The 15,006-nt window shown below is 39.8% G+C and overlaps 1 protein-coding gene across 1 annotated transcript in view; it reads right to left on the bottom strand.

Annotated features, from left to right (window-relative positions):
* Positions 1-15,006, bottom strand: part of USP20 (ubiquitin specific peptidase 20) — a 213,834-nt gene that overhangs the window by 196,477 nt on the left and 2,351 nt on the right. Inside the window, exons 2-4 of the mRNA XM_053695835.1 lie at positions 5,586-5,720; positions 2,396-2,449; positions 2,259-2,321 (exon numbers count right to left, since the gene is read on the bottom strand). Coding sequence (XP_053551810.1) covers positions 2,259-2,321; positions 2,396-2,449; positions 5,586-5,669 — 201 coding nt within the window. The 5' untranslated portion in view covers positions 5,670-5,720. The remainder of the gene's footprint in view (positions 1-2,258; positions 2,322-2,395; positions 2,450-5,585; positions 5,721-15,006) is intronic.

Here is a 15,006-nt window from a genome sequence, read left to right as displayed (position 1 = left end):
ATATATATATATACACAAATAAAGTGTTAAAAGTAACACAAAAATGCATTTTGTATGTGGTTTATCCCAAAAGTGTAAAGGTCTAAAATATCCTCAAATAAAGCCATTAGTTTTGTTAACAAGTGCCCAGATATCTATCAAGAATATAAATTTATATGCATAAAAACTGAGAATAGGGGGCCAAAAGCAGCTTCTACTCCCAATAATTGTTAAAGTCATATCTGCAGTTTAGACCGTCTGGTATCCTGGTTCTCTCTTAGCCAGATGTCTATCCACATCCCCACCTCTCTCAGGTTTTTTTAACCTTTTCAATAGCACACCACTTAAACGTTTTAAGCTTAGCTCACCATTATGATTCTCAACAAAGTGACTTACAAGAAGAGTGGAGGACTTACCCTGGCTAATGGTAGATAAATTATAATGAATCCTAGACTTAATGTCTCTTGATGTGAGCCCTATGTATTTTACCCCACAAGGGTCACATCTAATAAGATAAATAACTTGAGTTGTCATACAATTCATACAGGATTTTATATTGAACATTTCCCCAGTTGTGTAAGTTGTGAATGTTCTCGTCCTGTCAATATATTCACACGGTCTACATTTCCTGTGACAACATCTGTACATTCCTGAGCTACTCATACAAGAACTGGTTGAGATACGTTCATGTTTTAATTGTGTTGGTGATGGTAATGATCCCAAAGTGGGGCATTTCCTCAAGCTGCATCTCAAACCATTCTTGACCACATCAGTTAGTTTATCAGCAGCAGCTAAAGTAGGGAAGTGTTTACCTACTATGGTGGCTATCTGTGGAAATTGTGCACTGTAATTTGTTACAAAAATACCGGGATGTACACTGTGCATGTTACACTCTACGGGTAGCCTTAGCCTGTCACAGAGGGGTCAAAGAGATCGTTTTATTACAGATTTGTTTCCCAATCTGAATTGAGCAATATATATATTTGGAACCTGGCATTGTATTCTGTATAACCACACATGGACATACAAAACAAATAATAACCAGATAACAAATCCATATTCCTTTATCTGAACCAAGTGTTATATTCTATAGCTTATGCCAGGGGGCATAATTTAGGCATGAGTAAATATTCTTTACAATAGTTATGTTTGTGTTAAAAAAATATACTGCATCATGTTTATTCATCTTTAGTTGAGTGTGTGTGTGATTATATATATATATATACACCATCCAAAGATGCAGGCACTCACTGGTCTTGTTTTGTATAAAAAAATTCCCTTTATTGGTACAATTAAAAAATCAGACATAACATTTTGGCACATATCTTGTGCCTTTGTCAAATGTCAAAGAAACAAGTACATCAAAGCCCCTGAAGCTAAGCCTGCATCTTTGGATGGTTTGGATACGTTTGCAGCAGTGCATCTTGGCATTGGTCGTTGATGGGTGAGATTGTGCTGTCCTGTTTGAACTCTATATATATATATTTATTTATTTATTTTGAGCACATCCAAGTTCAGGTGTGCTAATGACAGTGTAATGGAGTTGTATATATAAAGCCAGGGAGTCTCATTCTATGCAGTAATGATTTGAGGCATAGTACTGCAGTCTTAGAAAATTAGAAAGAATGATTCAGCCCATGAAGGCTAAATATTGTAGCGTTAGGACCAGTCAATATTGGGACACCTTGTAAGTTGGTGAATGGCTAAGCAGAATATGGCTATATTGTGTGACTAAGATCTTAATCTTATTTAAAATTATCAATATTTTTGCAGGCATTTTTTTCAGCGTCTAAATGGATGTGTGCCCATACCTCTTGTCTTTGTTATTATTTGGAAATTTCTGGCAGCACTCACAAGTGTATGTATATTTTAGTAAGACGTGCTTAACCTAACTGTATTTGTCTATATATATATATATATATATATATATATATATATATATATATATATATATATATATATATATATATATATATATATATATATATATATATAGTTGTGAGCACATCTAATGCAAAATATATTACATAGCTTTGATTTGATTCTATTTTGGGACATTTAACAAATACATTAGCATGCAGAAAAGGATATGATCTTTACATTACTTTTAGCTTGTTACAACAACACATAACTTTACTTCTCCACTGTGGATAACGATGTTTGATTTAAAAAAAAATATGTATTAGGCTAAAAATCACTTCTTACATAGCCAAAAGAAGTTATATGCCAGGTAAATACACATAGCCTGTGAACAAAGACAAACAGTGAGACAGGCTGACCTGTGCATGCAATGTGCTGTGATCAGCATACGATTCTCCACACCCCACATACTGACAGCCGTCCTGAAAGAGAGAGCTGGTGTCATATACAGAGGCAAGACGGTTAATAATGCTACACAAATAAGGGGTCTACTTACTTGCAGACAGGCCCACAGGTTAGGACCTCCAGCACCGCAGGACTCACAGGTTCCCTGGAATAGCAAACTTGTATATGGTCACTTGTCCACCCGGCAAGGGCACAATTATAACTAGAATTAGCCATTGTGTCTAATCAATAACTTACTTGACAATCCCGCATCTTGCTAATCATTTTATACATTTCTATATACAGTATTCAGTCTGTTAGACCTTTAAAGGAACATTAAGCAAATTAAGAGAAAGGAACAAAAAAATATGTCCCTGATACATGCTACAAAGTGATTGTCTGATGTTATGTCCCTAACTGACCACAGTACAAGGAGATAAGAAAAACAGAGAATTTAAGTGTCTGTGTCCCTGATGTTGTTGTGCGCATGTATACTGTATAGGCAATTACAGTCTGTGACATCAGCTTCAGTCACACATTTAGACACTACTATGCATGTACCCCAAAATGTGTTAGACTCTGTGTGGTTTAGATTGTCATCTCTAATAGAATATACTGATACATGTAGCAACCGGTACAATTAACAAGATGAAGGATCTTTCACATCCCTAAAAACAGACACGCAGCATACAGTCAAATACAACACAACAGGGACATACAGCCTACAGTCACGCACAAAACACACGGACACGCAGCCTACAATCACCTACAAAACAACAGGGACAAACAGCCTACAATTACGTACAAAACAACAGGGACACACAGCCTACAGTCATGTACAAAACACAGGGACACGCAGCCTACAGTCACCTACAAAACAACAGGGACAAACAGCCTACAATTACGTACAAAACAACAGGGACACACAGCCTACAGTCATGTACAAAACACAAGGACACGCAGCCTACAGTCACCTACAACACAACAGGGAAATACAGCCTACAGTCACGTACAAAACACACAGACACGCATCCTACAGTCACCTACAAAACAACAGGGACACACAGCCTACAGTCATGTACAAAACACAGGGACACGCAGCCTACAGTTAAGTACAAAACACTCGGACACACAGCCTACAGTCACCTACAACACAACAGGGAAATACAGCCTACAGTCACGTACAAAACACACGGACTCACAGCCTACAGTCACCTACAAAACAACAGGGACACACAGCCTACAGTCATGTACAAAACACCAGGACACACAGCCTACAGTCACCTACAACACAACAGGGAAATACAGCCTACAGTCACGTACAAAACACACAGACACGCAGCCTACAGTCACCTACAAAACAACAGGGACACACAGCCTACAGTCATGTACAAAACACAGGGATACGCAGCCTACAGTTAAGTACTAAACACAAGGACACACAGCCTACAGTCACCTACAACACAACAGGGAAATACAGCCTACAGTCACATACAAAACACACAGACTCACAGCCTATAGTCACCTACAAAACAACAGGGACACACAGCCTACAGTCACGTACAAAACAACAGGGACACACAGCCTACAGTCACTTACAAAACAAAAAGGAACACACAGTCTACAATCACCTACAACACAACAGGGGCATAGAGCCTACAGTCACATACAAAACACACAGACACTCAACCAACAATCATGTACAAAACAACAGGGACACACAGCCTACAGTTACATACAAAACAACAGGGACACACAGCCTACAGTTACATACAACACAACAGGGACACACAGCCTACAGTTACATACAACACAACAGGGACACACAGCCTACAGTTACATACAACACAACAGGGACACACAGCCTACAGTCACAAAACAACAAGGGACACACCGGCTACAGTCAGGTACAAAACAACAGGGACCCACAGCCTACAGTCACCTACAAAACAACAAGGACATACAGCCTACAGTCACCTACAAAACACATTGACACGCAGTCTACAGTCACGTACAAAACAGGGACCTGCAAACTATCGTCACGTACAAACAACAGTGACCCGTAACCTACAGTTACACACATACAACAGGGACCCATGACCTACAGTTACGCACAAACAACAGGGACCCGCAAAATATAGTTACACACAAACAACAGGGTCCTGCAGCCTATAGTCACACACAAACGACAGGGACTGTAGCCTATAGTCACACACAAACGACAGGGACCTGCAGCCTATAGTCACACACAAACAACAGGGTCCTGCAGCCTATAGTCACACACAAACGACAGGGACCTGCAGCCTATAGTCACACACAAACGACAGGGACCTGTAGCCTATAGTCACACACAAACGACAGGGACTGTAGCCTATAGTCACACACAAACGACAGGGACTGTAGCCTATAGTCACACACAAACGACAGGGACTGTAGCCTATAGTCACACACAAACGACAGGGACTGTAGCCTATAGTCACACACAAACGACAGGGACTGTAGCCTATAGTCACACACAAACGACAGGGACATGCAGCCTATAGTCACGCACAAACGACAGGGACATGCAGCCTATAGTCACGCACAAACAACAGGGACTGTAGCCTATAGTCACACACAAACGACAGGGACTGTAGCCTATAGTCACACACAAACGACAGGGACTGTAGCCTATAGTCACACACAAACGACAGGGACTGTAGCCTATAGTCACACACAAATGACAGGGACCTGTAGCCTATAGTCACACACAAACGACAGGGACCTGTAGCCTATAGTCACACACAAACGACAGGGACCTGTAGCCTATAGTCACACACAAACGACAGGGACTGTAGCCTATAGTCACACACAAACGACAGGGACTGTAGCCTATAGTCACAAACAAACGACAGGGACATGCAGCCTATAGTCACGCACAAACGACAGGGACATGCAGCCTATAGTCACGCACAAACGACAGGGACTGTAGCCTATAGTCACACACAAACGACAGGGACTGTAGCCTATAGTCACACACAAACGACAGGGACTGTAGCCTATAGTCACACACAAACGACAGGGACATGCAGCCTATAGTCACGCACAAACGACAGGGACTGTAGCCTATAGTCACACGCAAACGACAGGGACCTGTAGCCTATAGTCACACACAAACGACAGGGACTGTAGCCTATAGTCACACACAAACGACAGGGACTGTAGCCTATAGTCACACACAAACGACAGGGACTGTAGCCTATAGTCATGCACAAACAACAGTATTTAGAAAGTGAACGTGAAGAATTCAGCATCTCCCTTACCTTGGATTTCAAAATCAGATCATCCTTGGTAACCTCACCAATGGAATCCAGGTGAGTGCAGAAATAGTCAGTATCCCCCACCATATTGGCAGGACTCCTGAGCCGTGACAAACCGCTAACTTAAAACAGTCTGCCCTGCAGATAAATAAAAAGCAAAAAAACAGATGATGCTCAGTTATTCACCACCAATGTACGACAAGGATGCAAAGCAAATAGCAGAACAGCAACATGTATGTATGGTATATACATACACACACACACACACGTATAGAGAGATAGTAAAGATATATATATATATATATTATAGTTATAATATATCTATCTGCAGCCTCACAATGGCGATGTATACGCTGAGAAATTGCACCTAACACGATCAGATAGTCCTGAAAAAGGCTTGAACTGTAAGCCGAAACGTCGACTTGTTTCTGATGAAAAACTGAATATTGGTTTATGAATAAAATTGTGTTAAAGGAAGTCCAGTGAGTGCCCTCATACTTGAATTTTCTGGTGGATGTTTACTGGAGGAGATTATATATGTGTGTGTATATATGCATGAGTATATCTGTAGATTATATATATATATATATATATATACACACACACCCAATTAAAAAGGTATGTGCGATACAATATTATATATAAAATGGGGCGCTATCTAAATATGCCAAGTAACTAGATATACAAGGATGATGATAAACACAGTTCTTAATATATTATTATCAGAAAGTAATATCACATTTGTATAGGCATACAAGCATATAAAATATAAAAGGTTAGAGAAAAAAGAACCTGTATAAATGATAATGTCCCAATAGACAAATTCAAAAGTCCAAAAAGATCTATCAGAGTCCCCAATAGTTATGGGGGTATAAGGCAGCTCTCCTCGATGTATAAGGCCGTCCACAACGAATTAATCTATAAAGAAACAGAGAAGGCGCCACATAGCATAATTCCGTTTGGTATACTAAATTCAAAGTTGTAGCTCAAATGCACTCACGTGTTAGGAAGCACCAAGATGTAGTGCTGACTGGGCAGACCGGAACCTCAGAGTTGTCCGGTAAACTCTCCTCTCAGGCTAAAGCTCTCAGCAGCCAGGATAGTAGTCACCAGCAACGTTAAGGTGTATGGATGTCAGGAAAGGCACTATAACTCCTCCAGCACTTGGAGAGTTAGTCCAAACAGGGATATCCAAATAAAAAGCAATGTAGCAAGTTTGTATCAATAAAAGTGTTTATTTAAACACATTAAAAACACAGCAACGCGTTTCTCAGTATCATGTACTGTTTCCTCAGAGCCTGAGGTTCCGGTTTGCCCAGTCAGCACCACATCTTGGTGCTTCCTAACACGTGAGTGCATTTGAGCTACAACTTTGAATTTAGTATACCAAACGGAATTATGCTATGTGGCGCCTTCTCTGTTTCTTTATAAATGAGTATATCTGTGTATGTGCATATCTGTATGCGTATTTATAAGATCCGCTATAATGGCGTCATTTCAGGTACCCTAGTCTGAGGATGGGACAATCCTCAAATGTCACACACACACACACACACACACGCATAAACAAACACACATAGACAGAAAACATATGCACACCAGCAGGACTGTACAGAGCAGAGACTACCCATGCACAGCAGCAGGACTGTACAGAGCAGACTACCCATGCACATCAGCAGGACTGTAAGAGCGGACTACCCATGCACATCAGCAGGACTGTACAGAGCAGACGTACCCATGCACATCAGCAGGACTGTACAGAGCGGACTACCCATGCACATCAGCAGGACTGTACAGAGCGGACTACCCATGCACATCAGCAGGACTGTACAGAGCGGACTACCCATGCACAGCAGCAGGACTGTACAGAGCGGACTACCCATGCACAGCAGCAGGACTGTACAGAGCGGACTACCCATGCACAGCAGCAGGACTGTACAGAGCGGACTACCCATGCACAGCAGCAGGACCGTACAGAGCGGACTACCCATGCACAGCAGCAGGACTGTACAGAGCAGACTACCCATGCACAGCAGCAGGACTGTACAGAGCGGACTACCCATGCACAGCAGCAGGACTGTACAGAGCGGACTACCCATGCACAGCAGCAGGACTGTACAGAGCGGACTACCCATGCACAGCAGCAGGACTGTACAGAGCGGACTACCCATGCACAGCAGCAGGACTGTACAGAGCAGACCACAAATACATTAGGGCTGCAACAAACGATTATTTTCATAATTGATAAATCGGCCGATTATTTTTTCAACTAATCGGATAAAAAAAAATCCTATATTTAAAATAAAATCCACATACTGAATGTTACAAATATAAAATTCAGACTAAAACTTTACATTAACACAACGGTTTGTCCAATTTTTAAGCAGCCAATTATTTTTTTTTAATAATTAAGCAAAACAAAACCACAAACTGAAAAGAGGTAGAACTAGAAAGAGGTAGGTTATCACTGTTTATAACATTCTGTTATTCACTCTCAGAAACTTTGCATTGAAATGCAAAAATGTCCACATGCTCCTGGCTGAAGTTGGCTCTCTTTTTGCAGCTATTTTGCCTGCAGCAGAGAAGAGGCGCTCAGATGGTGTTGAGGTGCCCGAGATGCATAAGTAGGGTTTTACCAATTTCGCCAAGGTAGGATATTTACCTTTGTTAGCTCTCGACCAATGCAAGGGGACTCTTAAAGTAAGCCTGGACTTCATTCTAACATATATATATATATATATATATATATATATATATATATATATATATATATATATATATATATATATATATATATATATATACACACACTGTATGTAAGATTAGAGAAAACATATCTAGTCCGCTCTTAAAATAACAGATATAAAACGTATAGGAGGTTGAATCTGGTACATATTACATTTAATTAAAAATACAAAAAAAAAGTCAAAAGCACTAAGAACTATATATCAATAACAGGAAAAAGCCTTACACCTTTATCTATACAGTACATATAATTAGCAAAAGCAAGTGATACGCTAATAATTGTGCAAACAGATAATAGTGCACATTACTATTGTTATTATATCTGGGTTGCACATAAGCCAGGAGTAGTTTTAAACTTATACTGTCCTGAAAATGTGAAAAGTAAAATGTCTGTAGACGTCCTTTAGGCTAAGGGCATAACCATAAAACACAATACCATGTGCAGGAGCTCATTGGAGTGAAGCAGCTGGTGTTGTGCACAGACCAACCAATTGCAAACCAATTTATCGATTATGAGATTCGTTTACAACTATTTTCATCATCGATTATATCTATTAGTTGTTACAGATCTAAATACATACATACAAATCATTGGTTCATTCTAAATTTCAAAACTTTATCAATCAAAAACAAGACAAGTTTTCAGTCTTATTTCTGAGAAAATAGAAGTTAGCGATATATAAATTGATACAGAATGAGCGGTTTAGTTCTTACAACACTCTGTAACAGTATAGGGCAATATGATCAAATCAATCCAATGAATTAAACACATGCAACAGAATTCAGTTCATCAGGCTACGGCCCTGCACATTTCTAAAATAAAAATGTGACAAAATTAATTTTCTAAAGTCAATGTCCAGCGGTAATTATATACAGAAATAATTTCACAACATACGTGATTTCTTTTAAGCAATGCTGAGCTGGTTCGGCCTTCAAGGATTGTAGAGAAAGTATATTATATAACAGAAACACTATAAGCGTTAAAGTGCTGAATCAGGACCACCCGAAGGCTGCAGATCTCCAATTGGTCTTCACTAATTGCCCAACTCGTCATACTGCCCAGAGCTCAGAGCCAGCTCTATCACGGTGTTACCGGCTTTCACCATACGGTGTGTGCTTGTGCAGGTATGTATCAGAGGCTCTCAGTGAGAATGAGATATTATTCTTTCATTAAGGGTTTAAATGTAATATTTTTATTTACAGAATGATATGTGGTGTTTTTATATGATCAACAAAATAATCACCTCATTGCAAAAAAGTCTGCACACACACAAATGTTTATATATGTACAGTATATATTAGTAATTAAGTGCAGCATTGCATAAGGTCTGCACACACAAATGTTATATATGCACAGTATATATCAGTAATTAAGTGCTGCATTACATAAGGTCTGCACACACAATACATGTTTATATATGCACAGTATATATCAGTAATTAAGTGCTGCATTACATAAGGTCTGCACACACAATAAATGTTTTATATATGTACAGTATATATCAGTAATTAAAGTGAATGTAAATTTTGATGTTTAAGTGCCCGGTTTTTAAAACTTTGATTAAAAACAGGGGCACTTTAATTCATCAAAATTTACATTTCACTCCTGTTGTGACAAAAAACTTACCTTTTAATCTTCACAGCAGCTACAGCTTTCTCCGGTCTCACAAGCCATTTCTGATGTCAGAAATGATTGATAGGTCATCCTCCAATCACAGATTCCCCCCCGGGGGATTCAGTGTCTGATTCACTGCTGTGATTGGAGGAAGCCAGATACCTCATTTTAGACCCAGGAAGAGGCTTTGAAACAGGTGGAGGAAGCTGGAGCTGCTGTGAAGATTAAAAGGTAAGTTTTTTTTCACAACAGGAGTGAAATTCAAATATTGATGAATTAAAGTGCCCCTGTTTTTAATCAAAGTTTTAAAAACCGGGCACTTTAGCATCAAAATTTACATTCACTTTAAGTGCAGCATTACATAATGTCTGCACACACAATACATGTTTATATAAACACAGTATATATCAGTAATTAAGTGCCACATTACATTAGGTCTGCACACACAATAAATGTTTTATATATGTACAGTATATATCAGTAATTAAGTGCAGCATTACATAAGGTCTGCACACACAATACATGTTTATATAAACACAGTATATATCAGTAATTAAGTGCCACATTACTTAAGGTCTGCACACACAATAAATGTTTATATATGCACTGTATATATTAGTAATTAAGTGCAGCATTGCATAAGGTCTGCACACACAAATGTTATATATGCACAGTATATATCAGTAATTAAGTGCTGCATTACATAAGGTCTGCACACACAATACATGTTTATATATGCACAGTATATATCAGTAATTAAGTGCCACATTACATAAGGTCTGCACACACAATACATGTTTATATATGCACAGTATATATCAGTAATTAAGTGCCACATTACATAAGGTCTGCACACACAATACATGTTTATATATGCACAGTATATATCAGTAATTAAGTGCCACATTACATAAGGTCTGCACACACAAATGTTATATATGCACAGTATATATCAGTAATTAAATGCTGCATTACATAAGGTCTGCACACACAATAAATGTTTATATACGCACAGTATATATCAGTAATTAAGTGCTGCAATACATAAGGTCTGCGCACACAATAAATGTTTATATATGCACAGTATATATCAGTAATTAAGTGCTGTATTACATAAGGTCTGCACACACAATAAATGTTTATATATGCACAGTATATATCAGTAATTAAGTGCTGTATTACATAAGGTCTGCACACACAATAAATGTTTATATATGCACAGTATATATCAGTAATTAAGTGCCGCATTACATAAGGTCTGCACACACAATAAATGTTTATATATGCATAGTATATATTAGTAATTAAGTGCTGCATTACATAAGGTCTGCACACACAATAAATATTTATAGATGCACAGTATATATCAGTAATTAAGTGCTGCATTACTTAAAGTGAAGGTAAAGTTCACTGTATGTCATTATGTATTTTTGATTGTTAACCTAAATGAATGGTACTTTAATTCATCATTTTTTTTTTTATTAAGTATAAACTCAGATTTATATCGTTATACTTACATTTGGGCTATCGATAAAATCAACCCTATTTTTTTCTTTTTTTTTTATTCCCATGTCACGTTTTTTTATCATCCAATTGAAATTCTGGCCGTTAGGTGGCCAGAGATCGACGTCATCCGCCTCCTGTATCCTCTGCGCATGCGTTTAGTATCTCTATGGTATACTTGTAGCAAAAGCGCGCGCCCGTTTCGCGCATGCGCATTGCAAAACATTTTCTATCATTGTCGGAGATTGTCGCAAGTGATTTGAAGAAAAAAAAAGTGGATTACCGCATGCGCATTGCAATCAGTAGACGACGCTATGCGCATGCGTTGTTCCTTGTCTGCTCGTGAACACGCTTTGGAGATACGTATAGAGCGGGTGGGACCGCTCTATACGTCATTCATTATGAAATAAGGAAATGGCTAATGGGAGGAGTGAGGAACGGCACAGTAGGGTAATTTTAAACATCTTTATCATATAAATATATGCTCGTTTTCAGAAAATAAGTTAGCGATGATAATCTTTTCACTGTGACTAAATTGATGATGTATAGGGATAGTTGAACATTTACCTTCACTTTAAGGTCTGCACACACAATAAATGTTTATATATGCACAGTATATATCAGTAATTAAGTGCTGCATTACTTAAGGTCTGCACACACACAATAAATATTTTTATATATGCACAGTATATATCAGTAATTAATTGCTAAATTCATAAAGTCTGCACACACAATAAATGTTTATATATGCACAGTATATATCAGTACTTAAGTGCCACATTACATAAGGTCTGCACACACAATAAATATTTTTATATATGCACAGTAACTAACTCAGTAACTAAAGGGACAATCTAGTCAAAATTAAACTTTCTTGATTCAGATAGGGCATGTAAATTTAAACAACTTTCCAAAATTACTTTTATCATCAAATTTGCTGTGTTGAAAGCTAAACCTAGGTAGGCTCATTTACTAATTTCAAAAACCTTGAAGGCCATCTCTTATCTCAGTCTTTTTGACAGGTTTTCACAGCTAGACAGTGCTAGTTCACATGTGCCATATAGATAACATTGTGCTCACTCCTATGGAGTTACTTAGGAATAAACACTTATTGGCTAAAATGCAAGTCTGTCAAAAGAACTGAGATAAGGGGGCAAAAGGTTATGGTTTAAAAAGATAGATAATCCCTTTATTTACCATTCTCCAGTTTTGCATAACCAACACTGTTATAGAAATAAACTTTTTACCTCTATAATTACCTTGTATTTAAGCTTCTGCCTCCTTATATCAGATCTTTTGACAGACTTGCATTTCAGGAAATAAGTGCTGACTCTTAAATAACTTCACATTGATTAGCACAATGTTATCTATATGAAACACATGAACTAACGCCCTCTAGCTGCGAAACTGTCAAATTTCAAATAAGAGGCGGCCTTCAAGGGCTTAGAAATTAGCATATGAGCCTACCTAGTATTAGTCTTCAACTAAGAATAACAAGTGAACAAAGCAAACTTGATTATAAAAAGGTAAAATAGAAAGTTGTTTCAAATTACATGCACTATCTGAATCAAGAAAGTTTAATTTTGACTTTATTATCCCTTTTATTTTAACAGTGTTAGTTATGCAATACTGGTGAATGAGAAATAAAGGGATTATCTATCTTTTTAAACAGTAATGAGTCTATTATGTTTTATGTCCAACACCATAAATAATTCCAAAATTATGAAGTTAAATAAAAATAAAATTCTTGTAACAAAATGAAATTTCCTGAGATTACTATACCGTACATAATATATGCATTACATGTTGTCCAAAGAAATACTCAGATAATAAAAACTATGTGGTATAAACTCTATAAACATTCTACATCCAACACTATGGAATTTCCCAGCGAACTTTGAGAATAAAATATCCATCCTCATCAATGTTATTTCTTACAATTACACTACACAGATACAATGTAATTTACAAGCGTGTATCTGTGTAGTGTAGTTGTAAGAGATACAATGTAATTTACAAGCGTGTATCTGTGTAGTGTAGTGTAGTTTAGGAGATACAATGTAATTTACAAGCTGGTATCTGTGTAGTGTAGTTGTAAGAGATACAATGTAATTTACAAGCGTGTATCTGTGTAGTGTAGTTGTAAGAGACACAATGTAATTTATAAGCTTGTATCTGTGTAGTGTAGTTTAAGAAATACAATGTAATTTACAAGCGTGTATCCGTGTAGTGTAGTTGTAAGAGACACAATGTAAATTATAAGCTTGTATCTGTGTAGTGTAGGTGTATCTCTTACAGCTCCTCTGTACCTGCCTGGCAGTCCGGCAGCCTGCTCCTCTGTACCTGCCTGGCAGTCCGGCAGCCTGCTCCTCTGTACCTGCCTGGCAGTCCGGCAGCCTGCTCCTCTGTACCTGCCTGGCAGTCCGGCAGCCTGCTCCTCTGTACCTGCCTGGCAGTCCGGCAGCCTGCTCCTCTGTACCTGCCTGGCAGTCCGGCAGCCTGCTCCTCTGTACCTGCCTGGCAGTCCGGCAGCCTGCTCCTCTGTACCTGCCTGGCAGTCCGGCAGCCTGCTCCTCTGTACCTGCCTGGCAGTCCGGCAGCCTGCTCCTCTGTACCTGCCTGGCAGTCCGGCAGCCTGCTCCTCTGTACCTGCCTGGCAGTCCGGCAGCCTGCTCCTCTGTACCTGCCTGGCAGTCCGGCAGCCTGCTCCTCTGTACCTGCCTGGCAGTCCGGCAGCCTGCTCCTCTGTACCTGCCTGGCAGTCCGGCAGCCTGCTCCTCTGTACCTGCCTGGCAGTCCGGCAGCCTGCTCCTCTGTACCTGCCTGGCAGTCCGGCGGCCTGCTCCTCTGTACCTGCCTGGCAGTCCGGCGGCCTGCTCCTCTGTACCTGCCTGGCAGTCCGGCGGCCTGCTCCTCTGTACCTGCCTGGCAGTCCGGCGGCCTGCTCCTCTGTACCTGCCTGGCAGTCCGGCGGCCTGCTCCTCTGTACCTGCCTGGCAGTCCGGCGGCCTGCTCCTCTGTCCCTGCCTGGTAGTCCGGCGGCCTGCTCCTCTGTCCCTGCCTGGCAGTCTGGCTGTTATAGAAGAGAAGGCCTAAGACTAATACACTGATGCAGAGGAGCGGGAGCCATACTGGTACAATGCTCCTCTGTACCCGTCTACCACTCCGGTGCCTGCTCCTCTGTATTCTGTCTACCAGTCCGGTACCTGCTCCTCTGTACCCGTCTACCAGTCCAGTACCTGTTCCTCTGTACCTGTCTACCAGTCCGGTACCTGCTCTACTTTACCTGTCTACCAGTCCAGTACCTGCTCCTCTGTACCTGTCTACCAGTCCGGTACCTGCTCCTTTGTACCACTCTAGTGCCTGCTCCTTTGCACCTGTCTACCAGTCCAGTGTCTGCCTTTCTGTACCTTTGTAGTAGTCCGGCGCCTGCTCTTCTGTACTTGCGTAGTACTCTTTCTACATGCTGCCTTGAGTCTTTATAAGAGTACGGGGCCACCTCCGTTGGGTCTGTGTAGGAGTACAGCAGGCAGTCAGGGGCCCTTTCCTGTGTATGTGCAG

The sequence above is a fragment of the Bombina bombina genome, chromosome 12, assembly GCF_027579735.1.
Source record: "Bombina bombina isolate aBomBom1 chromosome 12, aBomBom1.pri, whole genome shotgun sequence".
In the NCBI taxonomy this organism is placed as follows: domain Eukaryota; kingdom Metazoa; phylum Chordata; class Amphibia; order Anura; family Bombinatoridae; genus Bombina; species Bombina bombina.
The sequence above is the reverse complement of the archived record's forward strand: the minus strand, read 5'-3'. Positions and strand labels throughout refer to the sequence as shown.